At 48.5% G+C, this 27,429-nt stretch overlaps 1 protein-coding gene and 1 long non-coding RNA gene across 2 annotated transcripts; one reads left to right on the top strand and one right to left on the bottom strand.

Annotated features, from left to right (window-relative positions):
* Positions 1 to 1,562: 1,562 nt before the first annotated feature.
* Positions 1,563 to 21,780, top strand: LOC139103131 (uncharacterized). Its single transcript, XM_070657529.1, has 7 exons — positions 1,563 to 3,262; positions 3,601 to 3,831; positions 11,607 to 11,720; positions 11,901 to 11,987; positions 18,438 to 18,638; positions 18,786 to 18,971; positions 19,132 to 21,780. The coding sequence occupies exons 1-7, from the start codon at positions 2,959 to 2,961 to the stop codon at positions 19,857 to 19,859; spliced, it is 1,851 nt and encodes a 616-aa protein (XP_070513630.1). The 5' UTR covers positions 1,563 to 2,958; the 3' UTR covers positions 19,860 to 21,780.
* Positions 21,781 to 24,437: 2,657 nt separating this feature from the next.
* On the bottom strand, positions 24,438 to 26,617 carry LOC139103459 (uncharacterized). The gene is made up of 3 exons (XR_011545891.1): positions 26,459 to 26,617; positions 25,666 to 25,815; positions 24,438 to 24,761 (listed from the first exon to the last, which is right to left on the bottom strand). It is a non-coding gene; the product is annotated as an uncharacterized lncRNA (long non-coding RNA).
* Between the last annotated feature and the right edge of the window lie 812 nt (positions 26,618 to 27,429).

The raw sequence follows: 27,429 nt of genomic DNA, 5'->3' as shown, positions 1-27,429 counted from the left end.
TTCACTCAGTGATCTGAAATTTGTCCCTCAAACTCCGTCGGTCCCGTCCCTCGCGGCAAAATTTTCCCCCGCCGCGACGTAAGATTAATTGGGGCGAAAAAATTAATTGAAAATATAAGCGTACGACGTTATCAATGAAATTAATCACGCGGACGCAGGGGAAAAATTTTCGCGTTATTAGAATTCCTTGTAAGGACAATGCGCACACGTTGTTCTCGTATCTTCGCCAGCGAGTCACGTTATGCTGCGCGTTGAAATTTATGCGAAAGAGCGCGTTTCAGCGCGACTCGCGCCGTACTTTTTTATCCGGTCCGACGAATCTGGGGTTGACTACTTGTGCGTTACAATATGTTCCGTCTCTTTCTTTCGCTCTGGCTGGCGTTCGTCTTCGACTCCGTTCTTGGCCCGAGAACCCCCAAGCGTCGCGCAACCCCCGTATTTCTCGGCGCTAAACGCAACTACACAAGGGGCCTTTCTGCAGTCTTTGTTTTCCCTTTCTTCCCAGTGTCGTTTCGCAGTCTCGCGCGGGGTGATCGTTGAACGACGGAGGCAGGAAGAAATCAAGCGAGAAGGGCGAAAAGCCGACCGAGATATCGCGCGCGAGGACTATTAAAAATATTTTCCACGTTCTGGCAAGTGGAACTACAAACGCGCAAAATTAATAACCAGCTGCATCTATTTTATGTTCCCAGCAGCCGTATAACAAAATCACCGGGGTACATTTTAAAAAAGTTATATTTCTCCTTTCGCAAATGTTATTGCAATAACTAATATTAAAAGTTTTAATCATTATGTGAATCGAGTAATCGGATCTAATTTGTGAACAATTCAAAGTGATTGAATAGTGACGTAAAAACGTAATGAGGTAAAGTGTGATTACAATGCTTCATAAACATACCGTAAAAATTACCGCGGTAAAAAATTCGCATCGCGAAAAGTACGAGAGATTTATTTTCGTCGAATGCCGTTGTGTCGAAGAGTAAAATGAGACAATTGGCGTAACGTGCAAGGATCTGCATCCCCCGGGACTCATTAATGTCTCATGCGGATGATTCACGAGCGTTACAGTTAAAATCATCGGCCGGAGCAGCGATCTCGCGCTGCAATCATGCGGCGGGGTGATACGCGGCGCCGAGATTCGGCCCCGGAAGCTCGTCCGCCCCCAAACATTCCGCGGGTCCCCCGTCGTCCGGTGCAACGACGACGGAGTCCGGAAGACAGCGCGAGGTTCGAGTAGTCCGCGAGTCGTCATCAGCGGGAGTATCGTCAGGAACGCGGCGGCGGACCCTGCGGGAGGCTGTGCGCGCGGCGCGGCGAAGGGACAGAGAGAGAGAGAAAGAGAGAGAAAAAGGGAGCCAGAGCTGCGGTGAAAGTGAGAAAGAGAGGCGGCGAGATTTTTCCCCACCGCCTGGAAAAACCGAACACCCCCACCAGGTCCGGGTACCGTGGAGGCAAGCGGCGGTGGCGGCGGCGTGGAAGAGACGCGCGGCGGGCTGCGGGGGCTGACGAAAAGAGGGGGGCGAGGAGGGTTACCCAGGGTGGTCTCGGTGGTGGCTGGGGGCGGCAGCCTCAAAAATACACCGCAACCACACCGCGCGGCTCCACCGCAGAAGCCGCCATCTTCCACCGCCGAACCGAAACGAGACCGCGCGAGTTAAACACCCTATCCTACTTCCTCCGAGTAGAAGCTGCCCTGCCACCCGCTGGAGCCACGGCCAGGTGAAGAATCACCGTCACCGCGACGGCGACCGACCCGACGACGTAGGACACCCGGGACACCCTGCGGTGCTCGTGGGAGAAAAAATTTTTCAGATCGGTGACGTGCGCGAACGAGGATCCACGCGCGGATCGTGATCGCCGTTTCGGCCGCGGTTCCGAAATCTCGGCGTGAGTGCCCGCGAAATTCGGTCGTCGTACGATACGCATAATGGATAATGCGCTTCCGTGATTGATCAAGACTTCGATCGGCGAGAGAGATACACGTGACGTGCGCGGCCCTCGCCAAAGTTCGACGAAACTTCGCGCGGTGAGCGCCACGTACGAAAACATATGGTCTGGTTTCAAAGGGCTTTATCGATGCACCCTTGTTACGCGGTTTCAGTGAAAATGCATTTAAAAAAAGGAAAACAAGTGCGTGGTGACGATGCCGTCAATTACGAAAGCCGCCAGTGCAAAGTAGTGTTTTGAACACGATCGGAAAAGTACTCCCGTGAGTCCACTTTCGAAGCTGACATTCGATTCGGCGATTGGATTTAAATGTTTCGAACGCCCGCGAGTGTTTCATCTTCAATAAGAAGACAGCGGCCGAGAACTCGATCAAAGAATCGAGAATACATGGAAAACAAGGGTCGCCGGGGTTGCCTGCGATTCCAATAAAACGAATTTTCTTCGCGAGTTAGCAATCGAGAGGAAGAAGAATTTGCAAACGGATGCCCTCGCCTCCTCCCCGCGTCGAGATAATGAAATAAGGATCAAAGAAGTCGGGAGCCACAGCGAGGGAGAAACCGAGAAAGCCGTCGAAAAGTCTCGCGCGCGCCTCCCGATTCCGAATAAAACAAATTCAATTCTCGCCGGAAGATCACGCCGTGGGTTCGTAATGTGTTCCTCGCTACCGATGAGACCGACTCGCGAGGTTCTTGGACAGCTACCGAGTAGATTCGACGCGTTAACCGACGCCGTATGTCGCGTACATCAGCCAGTTTTCAAGACAAGATTTCAGGCTGCGGAATAGGAAGTCGCTGCCGCTTGACGAATTATATCACGAACGCAAACGTATCATCAAAGGACCAAGCATCATATCGAAACTAATCGCGAGGATCGGTCTTCTCGCGGATCCACGTGCACGAAGCGTTTCTCGTCCGGACCTCGAAGGGCAAGGCATAAAAAATTGAGCGAGCGAAACCATTCGGGAAGCCCGCGGAAAAAGGTGACGCCGAGAGAGTCGATGATATCGTTCTCATGACGAATCCTTCGCGAGATGTTCGATCCGAAGATCGGCCACCCGGTCTAGACTACCCTGATCCCAGATCGGTGCGCGGTGCTCACCAGGCGCATCAAGCAGTGAGCCAAATCGGAGGGCCGAGAATACGGAGGACTCGGGCTTCGTCCTCGAGGAGAAGAATGCACTTGGCCAACGAGGTACCTTCTCAAGGTTCGGCCGGCGGAAATCATCTTCCCGATTACGCTCTCACCGCCGATTTGCTCGCCGAAAGAACATTGGACGGACTCCTCGCTGAGCATCCTGGCGAACTCGTTCGCACAGGTAAAACTATATATATATATGTATACATATATATATATTTTTTTATATAATTTTATTATACACAATCGTTTTGCCGTTCGTTATTATATTTCTATCGCAATATAGCACGCAAAAAAGTAAAGATAAAAATTTTATCGAAATTGTAAAAAATATAAATTTAATTTCTTCAAAAAGCTACGTCAAATAACATAAAAATTTTATTTTTATATGAAACAAAATAATTGTAAGATATAAAATGTAAATTTCATAATTGTATAATTAATTAATAGTTTTATTTGAAGTAAATTAAATTTCTTCGTTAAGTTAATCGAGTGTAATTCTTTTAATGTTAACGTAAGGTTGCCCGCATGTGGTGTGCACGGTGTTACCGTCACATTGGAGATCGAACAAAACCCTACCGGTAGCCTTCAAGGTAGTAGCCCTTGGCGAGGTCGGAGATGGTACCCTCGTGACCGTTCGGGCTGGAAACGATGAAAACTGTTGCGCGGAACTGCGAAATTCCACCGCTCTGATGAAGAACCAAGTTGCCAAATTCAACGATCTTAGGTTCGTCGGTCGAAGCGGTAGAGGTAAGTCACACAAGCTACATTTTTCTATGCCTCGATTATTCTAAATAAATTCTAACAATAAAATATTAAAAAATATATTTTTCTTTTTTCTTGTTTCTTTTTTGTTTTTTTTTCTTTATCTTCGTACATTTGCTCTGCGAAAATAAACCTAGCAAATAACGCCCATTGATTGACGTCGAAAACTTGATCGGTTTTCTGCCGGTTCGCCTTCTCCTACGATCTTAAATCATTCAGGCCCTGCTACATTAAGGTGGTGCCCCGACTGATGGCCTCGTTTTTCCCGCGTCGAAAGTCAAGCGCGGGCCACCACCTGGCTCCCCGTTCCATCCTCATTTTTAATTCACGCGACAAATATCGTGACCCGGTATCTCCTCACGATTGCCGCCCACCCCGCCCCCGGTGGGTTAAGAGCGCGCGCGGAGATTTTTTTAATTCCCGGCTCCGCGTTTCAATAATTCAACGTTTCTTTCGTCCGAGAAGGCGGGGCTTGGGGGCGACGAGGGGAGAAAAAATTGGGGTCCGAGGTCTCTGAATAATGCTCCCTAATAATCGCAGCCATTACGGACGGTTAATGCAAACGTTCGCTTCTTGAAGAGGAGCTGAAGAGCGGCGAGGGAACGACGGCGCGGGGGAAGGAAGAGCGGCACGAGAGAACCTAGATCGCAGCAGAAAAGGAGCAAACTTTCCAACATCCTCCTTTTTTATTTTTTTTATTTTTTTTTCTCCCTCTTGTCTCCTTCTCGCGCGTGTAAAAAACGAGGTGGAGAATCGGAAGATACGAATAACGAGGCGTCCTTTAATTCCTTTAATTCGACCGAGTTGCACCGCCGTTCTTTTCGTCCGCTCACCCTCCCGGTTACCTCTCTCTCTCTCTCTCTCTCTCTCTCTCTCTCTCTCTCTCTCTCTCTCTCTCTCTCTTACCCCGTCTTTTCCCTGCGACGTCAAACTTTCGAGAGAGCAGTCACGGCGTACCCGGTTAACGAGGGGGTGGTCGACTTGTTTATGGCAAATTGGAAAAGGAAATTGCGGGGTTTGCGATACCGACGGATCCCGCGCTACTTTTGTCCGACGGCGAACCCTAAACGGCGCTCTTCTTCCCCGATCAACTTATTTCGGTATATTACTTCGGTGTGTACGCGATCGTAAATTACTATCGTTATTGTTCTTCGCTGCCGTGTCCTTTTTTTTTTTTTTTTTTTCTCGCGCGCTAACCTACTTAACGAGCAATATCAATTTGCAGCGCGAGAGCGGCGCGTCGAATTGACCTCCTCCACGGAGAAAAACAGAGATTCAAGATATATTCGTCGTGGAACAATGGAGACCGGAAAAATGGTTTCCGGAATTTTTTAGCGGGACTCGCGAATGAAGATATCGCGGATATATAGGAAATTGCGGGGATGAGAGCGGCGAAGAGCGAGTGGGACGAATTGCGGGGGGAAGGGAGGAAGCAGATGGAGGTAGAGTGGTTGGCTGTAAGCGGCTTTGGTTTCCATGGCAGTAAGCCCTCATTACTGTATTACGGGCAGCCCCTAACTACCGCCGGTATGCAACGATTTGCCTCTAGATTCCCTATATGAAAGTGACGCGAGATCGTTCCGGGCGCGTATCACGATCGCCGGCGGATTTTTCTTTTCGCAGCGCGTCGCCCGACGTAGATTTCCGCGTCGGGATAAAAATTTTGACCGCCGGCGTCCATCACGGCCCGCGTTTTAAATATATCGGTTCGAATTTGCGCAACGAAAGTGGAGGCGAAGGGTGAGAAAGGGAGGGAAGAAATAAAGCGCGAAGATCGGCTGCAGGAGCGGTGAGCGCAATTATTATCTGCAAAAGCAATGGCAAACAGATCCTGGCTGAATAAATCAAAAATTTATGATGTTTGTTAGCGAGCCACGTATCGCTGCATAATACCGCAACGAAGCGAGGAGCTGCCGGAGTGCATTTTATATACAGATTCCTCACGCGTTCCGCTCGCTTTTTTGCCCTCGTTGTTTTGCACGCGCGTCCCGCGCAGCTCGCGCGCCGCCGACTTTTTCGGCTGCAAATATTTGTCTCGTGCTCGCCCGCGGGCTTTGTCAGGCCAATTTAATATTGCGAATGCGGACGTAGAGAATTGATCGTGGTCGAAATGCGTGACGACGTTGATGGGGGGCTGAATGCAGATCGGGATCTGCACGGCGCGAAGAAAACGAGAAGCGACGCCCGTCTATAGTCGTGGTCCTCCTGCCGGCGGAAAATTAGCAGGCACGTCCACCGAAAAACCGGATTGTTTAAAACCCGAACTCCCTCTCGCATTTCACCGCCGCGCGAAATGTGACTTTCCGAACCTTGGAAATATTTGTACAATGTGATTCGGCACAAAAATTTCCTGTCAAAAGACGCGAGGAACGATAAATTTGTATCTCCACGCTTCTAATAAAATACACAATTTTTTCTTTTTCTTTTTTTAAAATTTTTTTCCGAGTCCTCTCGCAGACGCCAGTTGATCGTTTTCTCTCCGAGGGAGTCTCCTCGTTTTGACGCGGATAAACGCGGATGCGGTTGAACACGAGAGAAAAACCTGGACGCGTCACACAGCCCGACAAGGTTTTTCTCTCGCCTCGAGCTGGTCGATTCGCTCTCCGAGCTTTTTCTTTTTTTAATCGACTGTAATCGCTTATCGCTCGGTCTTACGCGCTGACCCAAAAGAGGGACCTTCTCCGGCGCGACGTGTGCGGCTGGCGAGTGTAACGACTACGGCTAAGGGTGACGGGGGGCGGCGGCGGAATATTATCATACCGGCGCAGGGGCATATATCACTCGGCCACCCCTTTCGCTCCCGACAGGGATTAGCGTCAACCTCCGACTGCTAGGAGTCACGGGGCCGTACGGAGACGCGGCCGTGTACATAGATATATATATATATATACGTGTTTCTCTGCGACGTGCTGGTGTTGGGGCGCGGATGAACAGTGCGGCGCGGCGCGACGGCGGGAGGGTGGCGACGGGCGTAAAAACGACGGGCATAAATACCGGAGTTACCTGTGTTTTATGACGGTCCGGCCGAGGTATAGGCAGGAAGAGAGCGCGAGAATCCGAGGGAAAGCTCCGACTATCGACAGCCAGATCCTGACCGATGTCCTGGCGCAATGGATCCCCGTCTCGCCCGTAGAGCCGCTACCTCTCTCTCTTTTCCTCTTTCTCTCTTTTTCTCCCCCGTAGCGTGGAAGGAGGAGAATTTCAGATTGCCGTTTCAGATCGCCCACCGCATGGCAAGCGTTGCAACACGGAGAGCCTCCGCCGTTGTCACGTACGCAGATTCAAATCTTCGATATCTCCTTTATGAGCAGAAAGAAAAACGCGCGGCTTGAGTATCGACGGTTTATCATTATTATCACGCCGTGCGCAGTGCTCACGAACTACGCTTACATCGCACGGCGATATTTCTCGTTCGATAAAAAAAAAAAAAGAAGAAAAAAATTAATATATGCTTTTATTTTATCTAAATAAACGAATAAATTTTATTTCACGCGCGGTCAGCGCGAAATTCTTTCGCGATAAGAAAACTGAGAAAACCCACTTGCCGGAAGTTACCGCGAGGAGTTTCACGCGAGACGAAAATGATTTAATAAGTCGTAAAGGTCCGTCGGTCGTTGAGAAGGGTCGACGTTCGTTTTCATCGACCTTTTAAAATAGCGGATCTCTCTTCTTCGGTCGACCGAACAGCTGTTGCAATCACTTGCCCCTGCATCGGCGATACTTTGCTTTGAGGCGAGTCCAATTCAGCGAAAAAAAAACTCCCCTCGGTTCACTAATCTCTTGCATTATAACAAGCCGCGGGTACTTCATTAATAACGCTCAACCCAAAGAATTCTGTCGAGCGACAGCAAAAGCGTTTATTTTCAGGAAGTAAAAGAAAAAAAAAAAAAAGAAGAAAAAATTAGCGCGAAACACACCTCGCTCCGTTTGAATTTATAAAGAATTTATTTCGAACCTCCGCAGAGACGCTGACGGTCAGAAAGAAAAATAAGTAAATCCAATTTCGAAATTACGGAAATTAATTTTCAGCGACGACGACAATTCTCCGGCAGAGTGTAACTGCCAACGTTAGAAGGGATTAGCGTTTCCGAGAAGCTGAGAATACACCAGTTAAATCCGCGAGAGCGGTCGGCGAGTCTCGCCGGCGGCCACCTCGCGGCGACGTTTTTTGCCAATTAAAAATTAAAAAATCCATCCCTCGGTCAAGTAAGGGATCGCGGAAGGGACTGCGAGGGTACGCGGGCCGGGGAAAGGGGACGGGATCGAGGAACGCACGGTCCCATGGCGGATGACTGCGCCGAGATTTTCTACCGATTAAACATTATTTTCCGCTCTGGTCTGTAGTATGAGTCGCATACGTACGTACATATCCGTTTCTTTCACATATATTAATTCCACGTTTCCCTACTTTATTTTCTCGATATTTTTCGCTCCTCATTCCGTCGCGCCGGCAGCAAGGCAGGCTTTTGCGAACGCTTCAATGACCGCTCGCCCCGGCTGCCGCGCCGTCGCATCTGAAAGTCGTTGTGCCCGACGTTGCGATTATTCCCCGGTGAGAATTGATCCTCGCAAAAATTTATTCCGCAGCGCGATCTTGGCGAGATCGTCGCCCAACGATCATCGAAACTCGCGCGATGACACCTTCCCCGCGCGCTCGGCGCTTCCAATGACGTTCGGTCGCTCAAAAAGTTCGACGAAATTGCGAATCACGGATATTTATGATATATATTTTACGGCAGCCAATCTTTTATTGCCTTTTATGTTCGTTTAAAGCTTCGAATGGCTCGTAGGAGGTGGAGATAAAAAAAAAAAATAGGGAATTTCCTTTCAAACATGTCACGACGGCACACGCTCGGCCTCATTTACCATGATTCGGGTAGTCAAAACGTCAGAATCTTAAAACACGGCAAACACTCTGAAATAACGATCCGGGGGCAACCCTCGCGCTCGCACTCGCCTCGCTGGCAAACAGGGGAGTTTTTAACACTGCATGATCCCCGAGTAAACTTAGGGCGGACGCGAACATTCCCGTGTCTTCTAGCGTGATTCTCGTCGTGTAAGTGGACCCAGCCGCGCCGAAATTAATTTCCCGGCCGATTCTTGGGGTTAATCGTCCCAGGAATATATTCAAAACCATGTCGCGTCCCCACGAAGATCTAAAGCTGGCCGCCGTCCGTCGCGTACAATCGCTACTTCTCCCTCCGATGCAGAGTTTTCGGCTCTAGATTTGAGAAACGCTAATGCGGGATATTCGCCGAAAATAGCGCCGCGCTCTTCGATAATCTTCCGAAAAAGTCTGGCATGACGAAAAAATTCTGCAGCCCACCCCGGACATCATAATCTTTATGGATTCTCTCAATCTCGTCCGCGACCGGGCAATATTTTGTTGGATAAAAGTGACGTACGGCGCACGTGGATTAATAATTTTTTCGAACCTGTTTGCGAGCGGCGGGAAACACGCTGCGAATAAGTGAAATCCTCGGCGCATAAAGAAACGCTTAAAACAAGGAGGCGAGTGAAAAAGGTTGCACGACGTTTCCCGATCTCGTAAATCGCGCACGGTAAATCAATTTTGTTGTAATCGGATTATCGTGGAATTTAAAAAAAGAAAAAAAAAAAAGGAAGATATTGAAAGGGCCATTTTCACGTGCAATTGGCCGCCGGCGGAGTCGTCCGTATGCGAATTAGAATTTCGCTAGACACGCGCGTAGATAAGTCGGGGGCAAGGGGAGAGCGCCGTAGACCCGAAGGGTAGATCGTTCTTCCAGCGAGTTACACATAATGCCTCATAAACACCCTCAAAATGCCTGCCATCACCCCTGATTCGCATCGCCGCCGCCCTCTCGCGCCTGACACCGCGCCGGCAATAAACTTCGGTCTCGTTAACTCGCAGCCACGAAACTTCGCCACTGAAACCTTTCACATTTACCGTGAGCCGCGAGATCCGACACGTCGTTCTATCGCATCGAATTTAAAGGCAAATTATTAATTAATTAATAACTTTCTGCAATAACTTTTTGCGAGAAACGATAAGAAAAAAAAGATCCCTCGCTTAACATACCCTCCCTGCATAAAAACGTACAGAAAAAGAAAAAGAAAAAAAGGAAATCAGCTTCTGACTTTTGCGCTTTCTGTTCCGCGAGACGGAATATCCGGGACGGACGTCGCGAAACGACGTGGCGCGAAAACAGCGGCCAATCACCGATGCGACGCAAAAGAGAACGCGTTGGAAATGGCACGGCTCCCTCGGCGAAGTTAAAGTCCGGTATTTCGCCAGGCGACGGGCGGTAAGCCGGTTAAATGTCGTGGTTCACCGTAAAAACGCGGTCGTTTGCCGGGGAGGAAAGAGGGGCCCCGGCCGCGCGCCACCATAAAATAAAACTACCCGACCGCGCGCGTGTACATACCGGCCGCACTTGGCGACGCCATTATAAGCTGTATAACTTTATTGTCGCGGAGCGTGGAAAAGCGCGTAAACGCCGCCGCTCTGCCCCCGCTCGTAGAGGGGAACCGACCCCTCTGCATATTATATCCCGCCGGCGCTATTTTCTTCGCTCGGTATCGCGACGCTACGAGATCGCCCCCGCGTTTTATTTCGCGTACGCGCGATTACCGGGACCGGGGTCGATGCGTCGAACGCGTGACGAATTCCGTGCGACGCGCGCGTCATCGATTGAAATATTTGTGCCGAAAACATCGAAATTTAGTAAACGGCCCGGCCAGTTACGAGTCGCGCTTCATCTGTGCGTTTGCCAATACCGTGCACCGGGTCATCGACGGACTTGGAGAACGAAAAGCGCTAACGCGCGCGAAATAAAAAATAAAAAAAAAAATAGAAAAAAAAAGGAACAACATTAACGCGTAAAATATTTCGATTATAAAAATCAGAATCTGCACTTTAATGTACCGCGATCCCCGCCGAGGTAAAAATATAATTCGCAATAAAATGCATCGTTAAAAAAATTACGGTTGCGTTTGCAAATCATCGAAGCGATAACGCGAGCAAAGAGATACGACCGCCGCGGCACGATAAATATATTTTTAAGACGGTGCAAACGAGACGTCGGGCAAAAGTTCTTAAAATTTTAAAAGGGAAGATACCTCGTTCAATTGCCGAACATTGTTGAAAGATAAAACAATGAAATCGCGCGTAACGGAAGGCCGCGCGTTTAGCGCCGACATTAACATATCCCGGCCTGCACGGAGGGAGAACATCGACGCGGTGGCGTCACTCGTTTCACCCCTTACTTCCGGCACATTTGTGTTTTGTTTCCAGCGAACGCACCACGAGCGCATTGCCGTTTTGTGCATGCCGTCGAGCACATATCCTTCGCGATAGGATTAAATCCACCAAAGAATTTAAGTCCAGTCCGATCAGTCGCGACAATCAATTCGGTTAACAAATAAAAGGTACGTAAATCAGCGGTCGTTATCGCGTAAATGCTTATAAAATATACTCGTACCGCTACGGCACGCAAATGCACGTCGAACGGAATATACGGTTAAATAATACGAATCGCGAAAGCGAACGCTGGTTCTTAAGACTGCGCGTAAGATTTCTTCTTTTTCGTGGTCGGCGAATTGGATATGAATAATGGAGCTCGCGCGGAATCAACCGTGTCTTTATGGTTTTTGATCTGGCAACGGAGCCAAAGCGCGGCATGCCGCGTCGTCCCCTTGGGGAAAAAAAAACCCGCTCTACGCTTTACCGCCGAGAGATAATTCTTTCTACCATTGTTCCGCACCCGTTTCTGTTTTAGGGAAGAGCTTTACCCTGACGATCATGCTGCAGACGTCGCCGCCGCAAGTGGCTACCCTGTCCAAGGCGATCAAGGTGACTGTGGACGGCCCGAGGGAACCGAGATCGAAGACAAGTGAGTACAACGTTATCTACCGAAGATAATAACTCTCCGCCGCGGTCCCAGATGACTTTGCGGCACGGGAGAGACTAATTAAGAGTCTCAGCTAACGAAACAAGCCTGGGCGAGCGCTGGCAAGCTGTTCGCGATCCGCCGTCGCCCGGCGAGAATTTACGAATGCGTCCCACGTTGCAGGACACCAGGCCTTTCATCCCTTTCACTTCGGACCGCGTCCGTTCCCCTTCGGACATCCGCAGGACCCGCTGGGATTCAAACTGTCGGGTAAGTCGGCACTCTAATCAAAGACACGCGCCGGCGTCTATCGTCGCGACGAATTTCGCGCGGGCACCCGGCTTCCGGCGGGGTCTCACCTTCAGCCTCTCGGTCGCGTTTCTCCTCCCGCCGATAGATAACTAAGTTTGCAGCCCCCGCGCCGTGCGCCTCCCGCGGGGGTAGTGAGAGCAACCGCGGCAACTTCGGCGGGCCCGGGGGTCGACGCCCTCCTCGCGCGCGCGTGGCTGCGAAGGGTGTCAAAATTGAGCGTCGGCAGGCACCGACTCAAAATTGAGTTTTGCCGGCGGGCCTCTAAGTGAAGAAGACTCTGATTAAGCCCCGGGCGCGAAACTCCGCCTTTTCGTTTCGCAGGAAGCCGCTTACGGAGAAGTCACGGGCAAACTTTGGCCCCTTTAACTTCGCCATCGAGTGGCTTGCAACGCGGTGAAATACCTTCCCAACTTAAACGCTCGAGTTAAATCTTTTTTTCTTTTTTCCGTTTTTTTTCTTTTTTTCTGTTTTTCCACCGTCGACATCACGATTCCGCGATATTCGCAAGTAATATTCGCAAACTATTTTTAGCAAACAAATGCGAAAAATTTCATTAAACAAATTACAAATATCGCCGCGAGGTTTTTTGGTTTTTTTTTTTTTTTAAGCGCAATCGGTCTTTTTCTTTCGAGCGGTAATGCGTTCGCTGTAATATAAATGATGGTTTAAACGATTTCGACGTCGCCGGCGTTTTCGAAAAAGTTTTCAGGTATCCGGCTGGCTCGACAGGGACAGTCGGGTGGCACGAATTCCATTGAAACTCGTTCGAAGCTCCAAATTTTGATGGGACTAGCCCGGAGCAGTGAGGGTCGGGTACTGATACTGGTGCACCGACAGTGTATTGTTTCGGCATGATAAGCGGCTTAACGGAGCTTCGCTCCCTCCTATCCCCGAGGCGTACTACGGGATGGCAGTCCTGCCGTCGATTTCTCGCTGCCGTGCCCGTCCAACCCCCGCGATCCCCGCTCGCTCAATCAAGAATCAGCCACTGCCGCACCCGGTGGTACCGTCGGTGCTTTAACTTTTCTTTTCCCCGCGTCTTTCGAGTCCACGTATCGTTCCGGCTCTTCTCGACAAATCATTTTGAACCAAATGAAAATCGCAGCGCGTTTTTAAAAAGAAAATTAATAAGTAATAAAAATAAAAAAAAGAAATAATAATGAAAAAAATCGTGAAAGGTCTCAAACCTCGTCGAAAGAAACCGCGGTTCTTCGTCAACGTTAAAGAATCGATTAGCCACGCGATGCGAATTATTGACGTTTGGTTTCGGCACGCCGGCCGATTAATTGTCCCCGCGCGCAATTGGGTCACCTACATTGTTTCAGCTAGGTGCAAACGGCACTCAACGAATATCGATCGGTTTATTTCGAGCGATGCGCCCGCGAGCTTTTTTGCAACCCTTTCGCTAGGGGTTCGCCAGTCGGCACACAGGTTGCGCCTCCGTCCAGTCCGGCGAAGGGTCGGTCAGTCGAGCACCTTTCGAACTTTCAAAGCTGTCCAGTCGGGGCGGGTTTCGATATCGCCGGCTAGGTAAGGGCGCTCAAGAGGCGGTTTATTAGATATCTACGCCGGGAGGGTTGATAAGGAGAAAGGGAAGAGCGCCATCGAGGGTGTGAGACGAGTGGCTGGCCGCGCGGGGTTGTTAAGGTGCCCATTGAGGTGTAACTAGGGGGATGTTATTAAATTTCGTTCGGGCCTACCTCGACAGCAGGGACGCGTTTTATGATCTCCCTAAGGGCTTCGTGAGAACGCCGGAGTCCGACGGACCGACGGCGCGTCTTTTCTTCTTCTCCGCTGCCGCCGGTATCGCTTCTAATTCCTTTTTCATCAATCTCAATTCAACGAAATGACGCATCGCTCACTTTCTTGATATAATTAATTTTATATTGCACGCGTACTATTTTCCCGTCGCATTTTCTATTTTCACCGGAGAATTTTTATTCTGATATTTCGAAAAAGATAAAAAAAAAAAAAAAAGAGTTAAAAAAGATAAATAAATTTCGGCTTTTTCGTAGAAAAAATATTTAAAGACGATAAACGATGCCTTCGGAGAGACAATCGCTGGTTTTCGAGGAGAATTGATGTATCCGATGACAGATATTGCACGCAGCAGATCGTCGCCGAGATTGTCCACGATAATACTCCGATCGCGCGCGTCCCAAGAGGCCGCGCCTGTCGTCTTTGTCAGTCCGGGCTAAGGGGATGAAAAATCGCGAGGTGCCAAGATTCGAGTTAACAAGAACAGCTTGTGCAGCCCCAATCTGCCCTCCCTCTTTCCGCTCTCCCGTGTCAATTAACCGCCTACGAGCGAGCGGCGGGAGATGGCGGAAAGGTCGAGGAGAGAACCGGAAAAATCGCGACCCCTGTTTCAATAAGGTGGCCTTTACCTCATTTGGGGGAGATTGTTAGGAACGCTCAGTTTAAAACTGTCGCTTCGCTTCTAGATCGTTTTGCAGTAAATTCACGCCGTTCTTTAAAGCGGATCTCCCTTTTCTCGCCGGCTACATAATTCGCGACGAATAATTACGATAAGTCGGAATTCAAACCTCGCATCGATTTATTCTCGCGGGATATTTATTTCACGCAAACGCGCAAATATGCCGAATATCGTAAATCCGATCTCTTGTTGACTGCCGGATTGGCCTAATCGCAACAAGTTTCACCGTGGTCCGCTACGATCGTCAGATTATATTCTTCCTTCGAACTCGGTCGCCGTCGCGCCTGATTTACGATGCAGCGCGTTTAAAGGGCTCTTTCACGTATACTGGGAAAACCGTGCGCGGCGGCAACCCTTCGGGCGTGCGGCCCTTAAAGGGAGCCTTTTTAAGGGTTGTTCCTGTCCACCCCCGTGTCGAATCACTGCGGATCCTTTAAATTCGCCTCACATTTCACCCCCTCGACGCGTCTTGCAAGGGCGTCTCGGGGTGTTCCGTCTTTTAATCAGGTCCGGCGACCGGGACCTTTCCTCTGGCAGCGACGGTAACTAATGACGCTTTCTCTAGCCACGGTCTCGTCTCCTTTCCTATCGCTAAAAATATCCGCTGAACCTCGGAGATAGAAATCCGATCGCGCCTCGCGATATATTTCAAAATCGATTTATCTCAATCCGGTTTCTATTTTACGTCTGTTGTACGGCGTTATAAGATGCGACTGATACGCTCGATTTACTGAACTCGAGATATATATTTAACAAAATCCTAATTGTTGAATTAAAAAAAAAAATATTCTACGTTAATAAAATTAACGTTTACATTTCGCGCGATCACTCTTTAAAGCGGTTCGATATAATTATGTAACTTTTCGTGTCGCGTCCGTGGAATCAATCCTTATACAATTAATGACGGGACAGCGCGACATTAAAATTGAAATTTATATAATCATGAAGTACCATATAATGAGTGGCGAGAATGAAAATTTATGCGCCGCCGAGCATTGCCAATTTCTTAAAAGATCCGTCATTTTTGCACTCTTTCTCAACTTCAAAGAGAAAATCTCGCGACGGCGGAATAAAGATAGGGCGGAAGGGAGAGAGAGATAGCAATTTTCTCGTCCTTTCTCGAAATATCTCCTCGTAGAGCTTAGATCGGTGCCAGGGACCTTTCCAGGGTGGCATTTTAGGGGTTGCTGCGACGCGATAATGAGAACGGGCGCAAAGGGTGGGTGTGCAAAGACATCCAACCAGCAGTAGCTGGAGGATAGAACGCGGGGTGGAAAGAGGAACAACGAACGAGCCGGGGTGAGTAACAGAGAGGAAACGAAGGAGGTTGTGGAAAGGGGAGGAGATCAAGCTCCGCAAGGGTTAACGCCTTAGCAGCAAGAAGGGCGTTTTTAACGCCTGTTTTGCATAGATTTGAATAGATAAGACAGACAGGAAAATACGCGAATTAATTTATTATGTATCTCGGAGTGGTGAGATCAAGGAGGTTTAAGGCGGAGGGCACGAAAGACTTCTCCCTCCCTATTCGCCAGCTGCGTGACGATCTTCAAATTAATATCTTTAAGCCACTTTTTAGATCTCGTTCCCCGCAAAGGTGCGCGTAAAAACGTTCAGACGCCCGGGCACGATCCGTAAGATACGATTCACTTTCAGACTGGAGTGGTAAAAAAGCTGTCGCGCTGTCGTAGAAATAGTTGCGAGAGAAAGACAATAATTTGAAATCGCGCCAACGAGTTCTGTAATCGACGTGACCAAATTTAATTTCACCTCGCGGGCGGCTCGGCGGCGAAACGTATATAAAGCTACGCTTAAAAGCTCATATTACACGTGACGTCACATTACCGCATCTCGGGAACGGCGCGGCCAAAGTACGTAGCACATTTTGAGCACGCTGCTCGATAATACATCATCCCTTAAAGCCCCCCTTTCTCCCTCCCCCACCGATGGAAGGCGCACGCAAAGGCAACTAACCCTAGGGCCGTAACGTTTAAGCTTAACATTTCTCACCCCTTAAAGGGTAGCGGCGGCTCCTTGAACCCTTTCAGCATCGCGTCTCCCGCGCCCTTCTCTCTCGCTCTTTCCCAGATCTCGCCGGGGCCCACCCCTCATTAGTCTTCATTTGTTTTCGGAATTATCGCCCGCCAGCCGAACCCAGCCCGGCACGCGAACTCCGTCGAAAGAGGGTGCACGGCATTTTCGGGGTTTATTAAATTGAAAATATGTTACGCCCGCTGTAAAAACGATGTATGTCACGGATGTTCTTATCTCACATACGAAATTGACAAAGCTCCTTTTAGCATCGAGAAAAAAAGAATATCAAATGTCTTTCAAATATTAAATTAAAAAAAAAAATAAAAAGTATATATGTATATAATAATTGCCAGATAATATTTCCTTGTACAAATTAATTTTGTAAGACAAACGTTTGATCATTTTCAAGGCAACAATGCGAACTTTGACATTTTAAAATTAATTATTGACAATATTAAAAAAAAGATTATTTCGCAGATGGCAAATCTAGACTCGATTAACGATCGCGAAGCTGATTTATTGTCCGTCATCTAAGAACCTAAGTGTCTAAAGGGCTTACCGGAGCGGTTCTTATTCATGCACCCGCCGACAGGAGCCGTCCGTTGGCCTCCATAAGCTCGGTGGCAGCGGTGCTTTCGCGCGTCTCTTATCGTTTTCTTAATCCCCCTCATAAAGCAGGAGGGCTACGAGCTCTCGCACGGCTAGTCCGTTCAGTGTGCCACGCCGGTGTGGTAGAACGCGAGATAGCGGTGTCCTCTCCCTGGCGAGCGCGCGCGGCTTAAAAAGAGCTTAAAAATCACCCCTACGACCCCTACCGAGCTTTTTCGCGCCCCACCAACCACCGCTGAGTTACCGACGGGGGTGCGAATGCAGCCAATGGGGTGACCCGCGTGTGGAGGTGATCACGCCCACATGCCAGTGACCGGACAACTCTCCCCGCTCCGTCGGGGGTGAGTTTCCCCTGTTTGCCACCCCGCCGAGACTCCTACCCCCTGTCGCGCACGGTGGCTTCGCGGCAGCCTTCACGGAATTTTTAAACTGCCCCGCACAGATGACGGCATAATCTGTTATTGATCAAGGTCCTTCAAAAAACCGATATCGCGCTGATGATCGCGACGCTTTGCTTCTTACGTCGTTCTCGCGCCGAGACGTGCCGAAAATCAATCCCGTTACTCCACTCGCTCATTAACGGGAAAATCAAAAAGGGGAGAATTTTCCTTCGCAATTATTCGACGTGGGGAATTTTTATGAATGAGATAAGCGCGTCCGCGTGGAACGGCGAACGTCAAATCGTCGTTTTATAAATAAATACGCAGCAGGAGAAGCGGTACGACTTATGTCAGTCGGTTTTGTCCGACCAATCATCCTCAAGCGAACTTTTTGATGTCATAAATTTAATTGCATTCAAACACATGCTTGCGCGGCCACGCGATATTGGCTATTATCGAAAAAAAGATGATCGATCGTCTCTGCGTTCTCTGTTGGATAAATTTAACTGTCCATCCACGTCAAAAACCGCCGCTATGTCAAAGGGATGCGTTTCTGCGACTCGAGCTGTCAGTCGATCATCGTTTACCTGCCAAAAATTATACAACGCCGCCCGTGATGCCCAGAAATATGTTACATCTTGTCACAAAACGATCGTATCAGTCACTTTCAGATAGCGTTGTCGAAATTTGCGTTAGTCAGTTCCGTAAAATCGCGACTCGCTTCGTAATTAAATTTCTTTAATACAAATAATCGATCAAGATAACATGAGCGTCTTTAAATTATTCAACGTGGCCGTCCGGCGTGGACGCGCATAAATTCCGTACAAACTAAATGCAACTCGCGCGGCAAATATTTTCGAACGATATAAGAGTCACCGCGGCGCGATGACAGCGGAGGCGCCGAATAAACAGAGTCGGGAACGTGTAATCTGCATTTCTTTGATTGCACAGGATTGCAACACCTGGGTCTGGAGCAAGGAGCGGGCCAGGGATGGGGCGGGCTACCTCGAGGATCTTTACCGCCTCACTGTCTTCCACCGCCTCCCGGTCATCACCCGCACACACATCCACAGCCGGTTGGTGCGTCGGCCTTCAACCCCTTCCACCACGCCATCGAGCAGAGATCCCCGAGGCTGCCTGGACCTAACGCCGGTAAAGAACACACGACTATCTTTTCGCCGGGAATAAAAAGATTTCTTATTAAGAGAAAGTCAAGCCTGAGCTAGCCGACACCGTGCTTAAGCGGCACGGCGTTTCTGCCAAACTATTAATACGCGTGTAATTTGTTACGTCCGTAAGAATCGTCGAGGAACGACCTGGGGCCTATCAGCGTGTCGGTGAGAGAAGTGACACCAACAACGTCACCCGGGAACCCCGGTCCGGGCTTGTTAACGACAGCCTCCGTGACGGCGCCAACGCCCCCCGCCGAATCGACTACCACCACAACGACGTCTAGTCCGTCTGGACATCACTCACATTTTCAAGGTAAAAAAAAGAAAAGAAAAAAAAAAGTAAGAAAAAAAAGAAAAAAAAAAGAAAATTAAATTAAATAAATAAAATAAAAATTTTGCACGCGACTTGAGATTTGCCCGTAGACTCGACATTTTCTTATCCGAAGAAACTGACATTGTTATTTGTAACGCAGGTCTTCATCTACTGGGTGCCACGGGATCCATCTTCGGATCGATATTCGCGCCGTTATTACCGCAATCCTCCTGGCTCTACAATCCTCTGTACCATACGCAGCAGTACATCCTCGAGCCGGAGTGGCACGCCTTGGCTCTAAGAATGGCACAGCAGCGATTGCAGAGGCCAGATCAGGCCCGGCTGGAGGAACTCAGGAAGCTCAGAAGCAGCAGCGACAGCCCCGAGAGCAGCACGAAAGACGAAGAGCGGAGGGGAGACGATCAGAGCGCTTTACGCCGATCCGGACTCGACAGTCCCGACGATAGCATCGAAGTCGACGATAAGAACGATCAAGATCTGAATAGAGACCGCACCAGAAGCGACGAGTCCATACCCGAGCAAGATTCCCCAAGGATTTCGCCGATCAGAAGCGACTTGGAGGATGCCGCGTCCACGGACGCAACTTTTCAAGAAGCGCCGATTCACCTCCGACAAAGTATAGAAAATCTGAACGACTCCGACCTACAAATCGATCAAGATCAGATCGCCCGTCGCGGTGACCTCACTGTAAAAATTCGCCTGGAAGGCACGGTCGATCTTAGCACGAAAAAGGGCCAGGATAAGGAAAACGTCGGCCAGGATTTGACGACGCGGCGAAAGGAGGACGGGATCGATGTCGAGAGAGACGCCATCAGGTCGCGGAGAGAGAGAAGCCCTAAGCCCAGACAGGTGTGGCGACCTTATTAAAAATTAAAGTCCGTACGTTCGGTCTGCAGTAACGATTACTCAAGCGCGGCGATTCCGGTGATTCCGACGATCAGGTCGAGAAACAGATTCGGCCGCCCGAATAATTCGAATTGAATCAAGAAACGACCTAGATAAATTTATCACGCACTTTTCTTTCAGATAAAGAACTTGTTTCGCCGGAAAAAAAAAAAAAAACATCGGCGGAATATTCATTAATCCCGTCTCTATAATCTGAGACCGACTCGAAAAGGGGAAACTTGCACGATGTTGTAGGATAGTTTAGCAATGCTAAGCGACGTAACATCATCGTCGAGTTGCCGGGAGATAAGCGAAACATGCCCGTTGGGTGCTCGAACACCTCGCGCAATGTAATGCGATAATCGTCTGCTTGGAAATTAATTATCGAAAACTTTCGGACGAGCTCTTTTGTCGACGTTATTTATCCATTTGTATGCCCGCCGCGGTATCGTCTAAGAACTCACACGGACTCGAGGACTAACCAGGGTTTACGTTCGCATATAGTATGTACATATATACGACGACGTCCGATTATTACATAAGTTAATGTTTCAAGTAAACGTTAAGCGCACTACCCTCTCGTCATTCCAATTAAAAATACTCTAACTTTCTGAATGTCTCCGTCGACTACACGATTATACTACAGAAACACAGGCGTGCGTCTCGATAAAGCGAGTTTCTTAAATCGAAACGCGCGTCCTCCCGCGGCCTCTTTCACTTTCGAAATTTCCCGTGCCGTAATACTCGTGTGGCAGATGACATTTGGAGACTCCACGGTGCAAGTGACATCGCGAACAGCCCACGTTGTAAATATCACGATATAAAAAAAAAAAAAAAAGAAAAAAAGTTTTCAGCCCCGAGTTCACATTCCCGTCTTAACAAGCCGTCGTTTTCTTTTCGCGGAACGGCGCCGCTCTCGCGGCGCGAAGATATCGATATTCATAGAAAAAAAGTGTCATTATACGATGATCGTTTACGTGATCCACGAGTCGTCTCGGCGACGCTGTATGTATGCGCGAGTACTGGCCTTAATCAAAATCATTCATTGTTTAAGTACGTCATCAAATAAAGTAATATCATCCGTTCCACGATATCGATTTACTCTCTTGCGTGATAAGTAAATTGGCGGGCACGTGATTTTCAGCTAGGTAAGTGCAGAATTGCCTAATTATATTAAAGTAATTATATTTAAAATAAAGCATCTTATTTTTTTCTTTATATATAAATATATATATGTTTATGAACGCCCCGGGAGTCTGGCTACTTAAAAATATCTTACGTTTAAAATACTCCCGCAATGCTTCGCGATAAAATGAACAAATTGCAAACGTGTATCGAACGATCCACGCGTGCAACCTAATCCGGTCGGACGAGATGCAGCAGATTCAATAATTCGCCGCGATTGCAATCGAGCGGGATGCACCGCACGCAAAAACGGGCAGGCTCGATATCCGCGCGGTGAAAAGGTCCGTGTGATTGATGGAAAACAGACAAAGCGCGCCCCGTCGGGCCCGCGCGCTGACCAGCAGCTCCGAAATCGAGATAAAAAGACCGCAAAACAATTTTCTACATTATTTTCCGATGCGCGCCAGATCAAATGAGCAATAATGTCGACACGTCACCCCAGTCAGTCCTAGCATCGCATTTTTCAGCAAGTCAACCCGTTTCGGCCTCGCGATCACTCGCGACATCTTCGCATTACGATTATCTTTACCGCGAAGACAGCCGGGTTTTTTTTTTTCCTTTTTTTTCTGCTTTAAATATTTTCTTTAAAACCCGTAAAACTATAAGAGAATCGGTTCGTGCGACCTGCGCAAGCTGCCCGAAAATATCCGAGTTCCCGCCGGGCGTGTAAATTTCAGTCAACTTTTACTTTCGCGCCGTTAATGAATGCAACGGGGAAAACGCGTGTCGTGCTTAGTATGTGGTCAGCGTGCCGTCCCCCCGAACAGCACGAAAAACCAGTATAAAAAAAAAGAACGGTTATGTTCGGCGACGGTACGGTTTTTCCACCCTTCGTTCTCTCTCTTTCTCTCTTTTTTTCTTTCTACCCCGAAATCCGTATATGTCTATGCTGGTCGGGTTATCGCAACAAACTACCCCAATGACGACACGATTAAAATTTCACGGCAAACTGCATGAGCTCGAACGCACTCTCTCGCTCTCTCTTTCTCTCTCTTCTTTCTCCCTTTGCTCTCGTCCTCTTTCTCTCTCTCTCTCTCTCTTTCTCTCTCTCTATACGAATCGTTTCTATATGATCCCTCTCTGTGCCGTGACTGCCCCTGATCGTCCGGTTGCCGTTCTATCCGATCCCCGTTGCCCGTCTCTCGTTCCACAACTCCGCCACCCCCTCGTCCCTGTTGGGTGATTGGTACGCGACCGCAGCCACCCCCGCTTTTTAATACACCCGCACCTGCATAGGCTGCACCCGCAACCGGTGAGCTGCCGTGTTATATACATACGTGACGGGGTGCATCCAGCCCCTCTGCGCGAGCGGAATCCCCCCGTCGTTCCCCTCTTTCCGGCCGGTTCCGGCGTGCAACTCGCGGCCCCCGTCTCCCTCGCGCCAACGCGCCGCGTCAACGTCACAGCGTACTGAGTGATTCATCGATCGAGCGTATTCGCGTCGTCCCTGCGTCCATTCCCCCAAAATAGCGACAAAGACTAGTCCTCTCGGTGGCGCGTAGTTCGTACACAGGTCCGGCGACACTAAAACCGCCGCCAGCAAGTCGCCGGATATGGGAAAATGCATTTCGGGACAGTCCGCGGGGGCTGATTGGCCGGTTCTTTCGATCGCGATAACGAACGGAGCTTTTGTGCGCCTCACACAGACCCCGACAGCTGTTTTTTAAATGCCGGAGGGGGGGGAGAGGGAACGCGACCTCGTTTAACAGATTAACCGAATCGGTCATTTGCAGCGCAATTTTTATTCGAAGTGCAAAACTTGTGTGCGCCTTTTGATCAATCAATTTCTTAAAGCAACTTGTAAGAACATAACTAAAGGTAAGAAAAAAAAAAAAACCGGACGTGTCAATAGAAAAAGAAAAGAAAGAAAAAAAAAGAACGATGCAATCGCGGATGAAATACGGCGAACCGTTTAAGCAAGCGCTCGCACGTCCGCTCGCCGCGCTGACGAAGGTGTTGAAGCTCCGAGAAAAATATCTTAGCCATAAATAAATTATAAGAGAGCCGAAAAAAGTTTTCCGGGCGTCCCCTGAGTTCCGGATAGCGCGACGCCAAGAGAAGGTCAGAGGTGTACTTTAGTACTTTTTGTCCTTCCAAGCTGCCGCCGCCAGCCCCGCCCGACCCTCCGCCTTCCCCGTTAGGAGAGGGTGTTCTTTTTTTTCTTTCTCTCTTTTTTTTCTTTTTTTTATTTTCTTTTTTTTTCGCCACCCTCTCTCGCCGGCCGAGCACTTTAGATAATAAGGCCAGGGCGCTCGCTACGAACGAAAGGGTAAATTGGGTATTCGTCCGAGGAATTATCTCTCTAATTTCTTTAACGTACCAGTCTCTCACCTTCCGCTTCTCTTATGTATGTATAATTTCCATCGCACCGCGCGCCTACCCCTTGCCGTCTCCGCCCGCTATCGGAACAAGCTCGAACCCTATCAGCGGGACACCCGAGGTCTCCTCGCGCCACCTGAAGATGAAAGCTCCCGCCGGAAAGATTAGAAGCGGCCCGACCGCCTGACGTAATTATTCCGTCGATTCTTTTGACGCGGTCCAGCCAGCGAGACTCGCCGCAACCATTTCCGTCTCTCCGGCGTGCTAATTACCGGATACACGCAGCTCTTGCTTAAGCGAATTAATGCCATACGCGAATCAAAGACAACGATCTTTCCCGATTACGCAACGTCCGTGTCTAAGTTTCGAAAGGCGTTGAAATAAAAGTGCGACGCGAGACGTCCGCTTCGTTCTTGTATTTTTTTTTTTTCCCCCCTTCCTTTTGCGGGAGGTATAACGAAACTATTACAAGTTACACGTTGAAGCTAATAATAATAAACGATCGACGATGCAGGGAGGGATGGCGATGTAATTCGTACAAATGATAGTTCACGACTATCGGCCGACGAGGGTGGAAAGCTCGTATCCATCGGAATGGCCCTGAAATTAGATCCTACCCTTGGCGCAGGTCCGAGTTCGACAAATTCGGTTAGCCGGATGAAAAATGAAGCACCGCTATCGACAGCCCGGCAACGAGATCAGCCGGCCGTGCAATTCCTTTCGCGCGCCAAAATCTAATCCTGTCGGATCTTGGCCGATTATAAACGCGGGACTACTGAGATTTTTATCGAAAATTTCTGCTATATATAATATATATAATTATTTTTTTTTTTTAATTTTTTTTTTTTAAATTAATTTATACCTTTCTTCAATAACGTCCCCGCACTTTTTACGCTACGACGATCAGTTTTGACTCGAGGGTTGCTTTACAAAGGATCAGCCCGTCGTGACTCTGCCGCGGATCAGATGTCAACGCAGAAATAACTGTAAGAGAAGAGGTTTGCTCCTCGCGTAGCCCGAAGCGTTCGTCATATTATGTTTGCTTCTGGTGTTTGCGACTCCCCGTGCTTCGGATGACGATATTTCGAATGAAGGGTGGCTCGCTAAGGTGGATATACCCGTATTTGTTTCTCGTGCGCATGAAATATTTAATGATACGCGATAATCTGGGCAGCAGTCGGTGATATTAATCCCGCATCGCAGCCGTATTTCATGATAAAGCATCGAAATCTCAACGGCAATTTTTACTTTAAATTAGAACAAACCATGCACGACGTTTTATCGGTTCAAGAGACCCGATTGCGAACAATGAAAAAGAAAAAAGAAATGATGCCACTTACCATTCTGCATGAACAGCGGAGTTTTAAATTCTGCTGGTGGCTGTAACATAAAAAAAGAAATATTATTGTAGACATGTATATCAGTTAAAAAAATTAATAAAGGAAAAAAAAAAAAAGGTTTTTGAGTGGAAATTGATTCCCACTGTTACTTAATAAATAGATAGTCAATTCGTGATTCATCTCGTGGCTGTCTGGCAAAACTGTCCAGCACGCGAGCCAGAAATGTAACACTCGGAACGCACGAGGTATGAAATAATTATTACTGACTAATAACGAGCTAGAAAGACTAGATATCTAAACGTTTTTCGCCGCGTGCTAAGTCTGCTGCGCGTCTTGACCTATCCCGGACTCACCGATCGCCGCGATAGTGTGAGTACGTGCGTGTTTTAACATCTGGTCGGCGGCCTTCGCGTTCCAAGAATCCAAGCTCGCAAGGTGGAGGACGCGCGGGCAGCGGACGGCAAGAACCGGTTTGTCCGGCGAATTCAGCAGTTGACCGTCGCGGTAGTATTAGTTCGTGCGTATGTTTTCATCGGCCGGCAGATCTCGCGTTCCGAGTTCGCAAGGTGAAGGACGCGCGGGCGGTGGACGGCAAGAACCGGTTTGCTCGACGAATTCGGCAGTCGAGCGAGCGTTGTGTAAAATCAGCACACAATAGTAAACAAGTACGCGGCGAAAAACATTTAGATTCTATTCAGATACATGGTCCGGGCTAGACGGTGACTAAACGACCGATACTAGACAGACTTTGTCTGTTTCTTTTTCTTTAAATGACAACTTTATTTTTTTGAAGATAATCACATAGTAATAAATACTTTCTTATAATTTATGGCCAGTATCAAGCTGGTCAGAATTAAGAAATATATTCAATCTGCGCGGATAAATTTCCGCTCGGGTTAAAGTTTTTATTTCATAATGATTTTATAAAATAAATTTATTCTAACCTAAAAGATGCTCCGCCGATGCAGGATGCCCGTCCCGGGCCTGCTCCTCCTCTCAGATGGGACGTGTTGTCATCCTTCTGCACTGGACACTCACTGGATAGTCCACGGCACTCCCGAGGATTTATCTACGCTCTCGAGACTCGAAACTGGCTGCAATGTAAAAACGAAGTCTAAGAGTCTCGTCGACGGAATGAATCGACGCCGGGAATTGCGTCAAGCGGCGAATGAGACGGGCCGCGATATAAAATATTCCTCGCGCACTTTATCTTTTTAAAGTTCCACGAAAATCACCTGCTCGACACGGGCTGAGAATCCGATCCGCGACGGAGAAGACGCGCGAGGTGCAGGTTTTACGCTCCGACAATGGCGATCGCCGGAACTCGCTGAACACCATCGAAGGAGATGGCGAGTGAAGCAGGTTGGTAATTTTGATCGCGAGCGACACGGCTAATATCATATCGAACGCTCCGTGCGCTGCGCCCGCGATAACCTTGTCCTTCCGAAACACTTTTCCGAGGCACAAAATAAAGCACAGAACGATGAATGGAATAATACAGAAGTACAAAACATAATCGCCCGTTCCCGAGTCGACGACGTCGACACTTATTCTTGTGCGAGACTGTGCTATCCGCGGTCGAAAATACGCGAAATTGCGGAGCGATTAGTAACACGTGCTCGCGCTCGAAGCTCCGCAATGAGATTGATCGTTGGAGATTTCGGCACTTAGATAAAAAGATTTCGACGCTCGACATATCGTCGCCCGACCACAAATACGTAAAACACACGCAAATACCTTGATGTCCGTCTCGAAAATCTTTGCTCTGCACGTGGCTGGCGTATCTCCTTGACTGCGCGGAAGCGTTGATCGTTCTCGATCAGGCGATCGATGGAGCGCTGTGATTGGTTGGGGCGCTAGGGATTTCTAGTGAGGCGCAGGTTAAGCGCGGTGAGGGGATGGGAAGTCGCGAAGACCGTCTTTGCCTGAAACATATTAATTATATTATTAGAATTAAACCGGATCTCAAAATCGTCGATTTAATAGCTGACGGATTTTTTTTTTAATAGAATATCGCCCGGCAAATCTTGAAAAGCTCGATTTTATCCAAGATATTCGGGGATAAAATTGAACTTTACAGCAAACCGTCAACGACCTTAATTCCATTTAGGTGCGCTTTCCAAATCGTCGGCAGCATCTTTTCAATGGCCGAGACGAGCGAATCGAACGGAACGAGTCGATGAAAGGGGAAGCAAAGCAGGAGATGGCAGCGTCGCCAAAAGCGTAACTCTGCCAAAGACAATATAAAAGTTGGGAGGGTCTCGCGGGATTGGAAGTCGTAAATATCATCTGCTAAATAAAGCTTCATCCTCGAGTACGACTTGGACGATGGTGAAACCCCTTTGCATCACGCGCCGAAGGGGGACAAATTCAAGACAAAGACTCCCACCGACGTTAAAATATTAAAAGAAAGTGGAGTAGCGTGCACCAAACGATGCGTTCGCTCAATTTTTTCATCTCTTGTATCTACATGTATTTCGATCATTAAATAGATTTAAAAAAATTAATTGCGTTTTTCTTTCTTTGAATTTTAAATGCAACTAAAATATTTTTTAACGATATACTGTAAATGTAAGTCGCGTTTTTACGTTACTTCGATCGCGGCCCGTTGTTTCTAGCTGAACACGGTATAAAATAAGGCGTTAAAAAATTTTTAAACCTCTCCATCTCCTCGAAACTTATTTCTCGCGCCGGAGTGTCTCATCATG

This window comes from Cardiocondyla obscurior, linkage group LG06 (genome assembly GCF_019399895.1).
Source record: "Cardiocondyla obscurior isolate alpha-2009 linkage group LG06, Cobs3.1, whole genome shotgun sequence".
Lineage (NCBI taxonomy): Eukaryota > Metazoa > Arthropoda > Insecta > Hymenoptera > Formicidae > Cardiocondyla > Cardiocondyla obscurior.
This window is presented reverse-complemented; position numbering and strand designations above follow the sequence as displayed.

Bases quoted from the DNA above. Each gene is read 5' to 3' on its own strand.
- LOC139103131 (XM_070657529.1), top strand. From the start codon at position 2,959: ATGACGAATCCTTCGCGAGATGTTCGATCCGAAGATCGGCCACCCGGT. The intron at 11,988-18,437 runs GTAAGTCGGCAC...TTGATTGCACAG, and splicing joins GCTGGGATTCAAACTGTCGG to GATTGCAACACCTGGGTCTG. The intron at 18,639-18,785 runs GTAAAGAACACA...TACGTCCGTAAG, and splicing joins GCTGCCTGGACCTAACGCCG to AATCGTCGAGGAACGACCTG.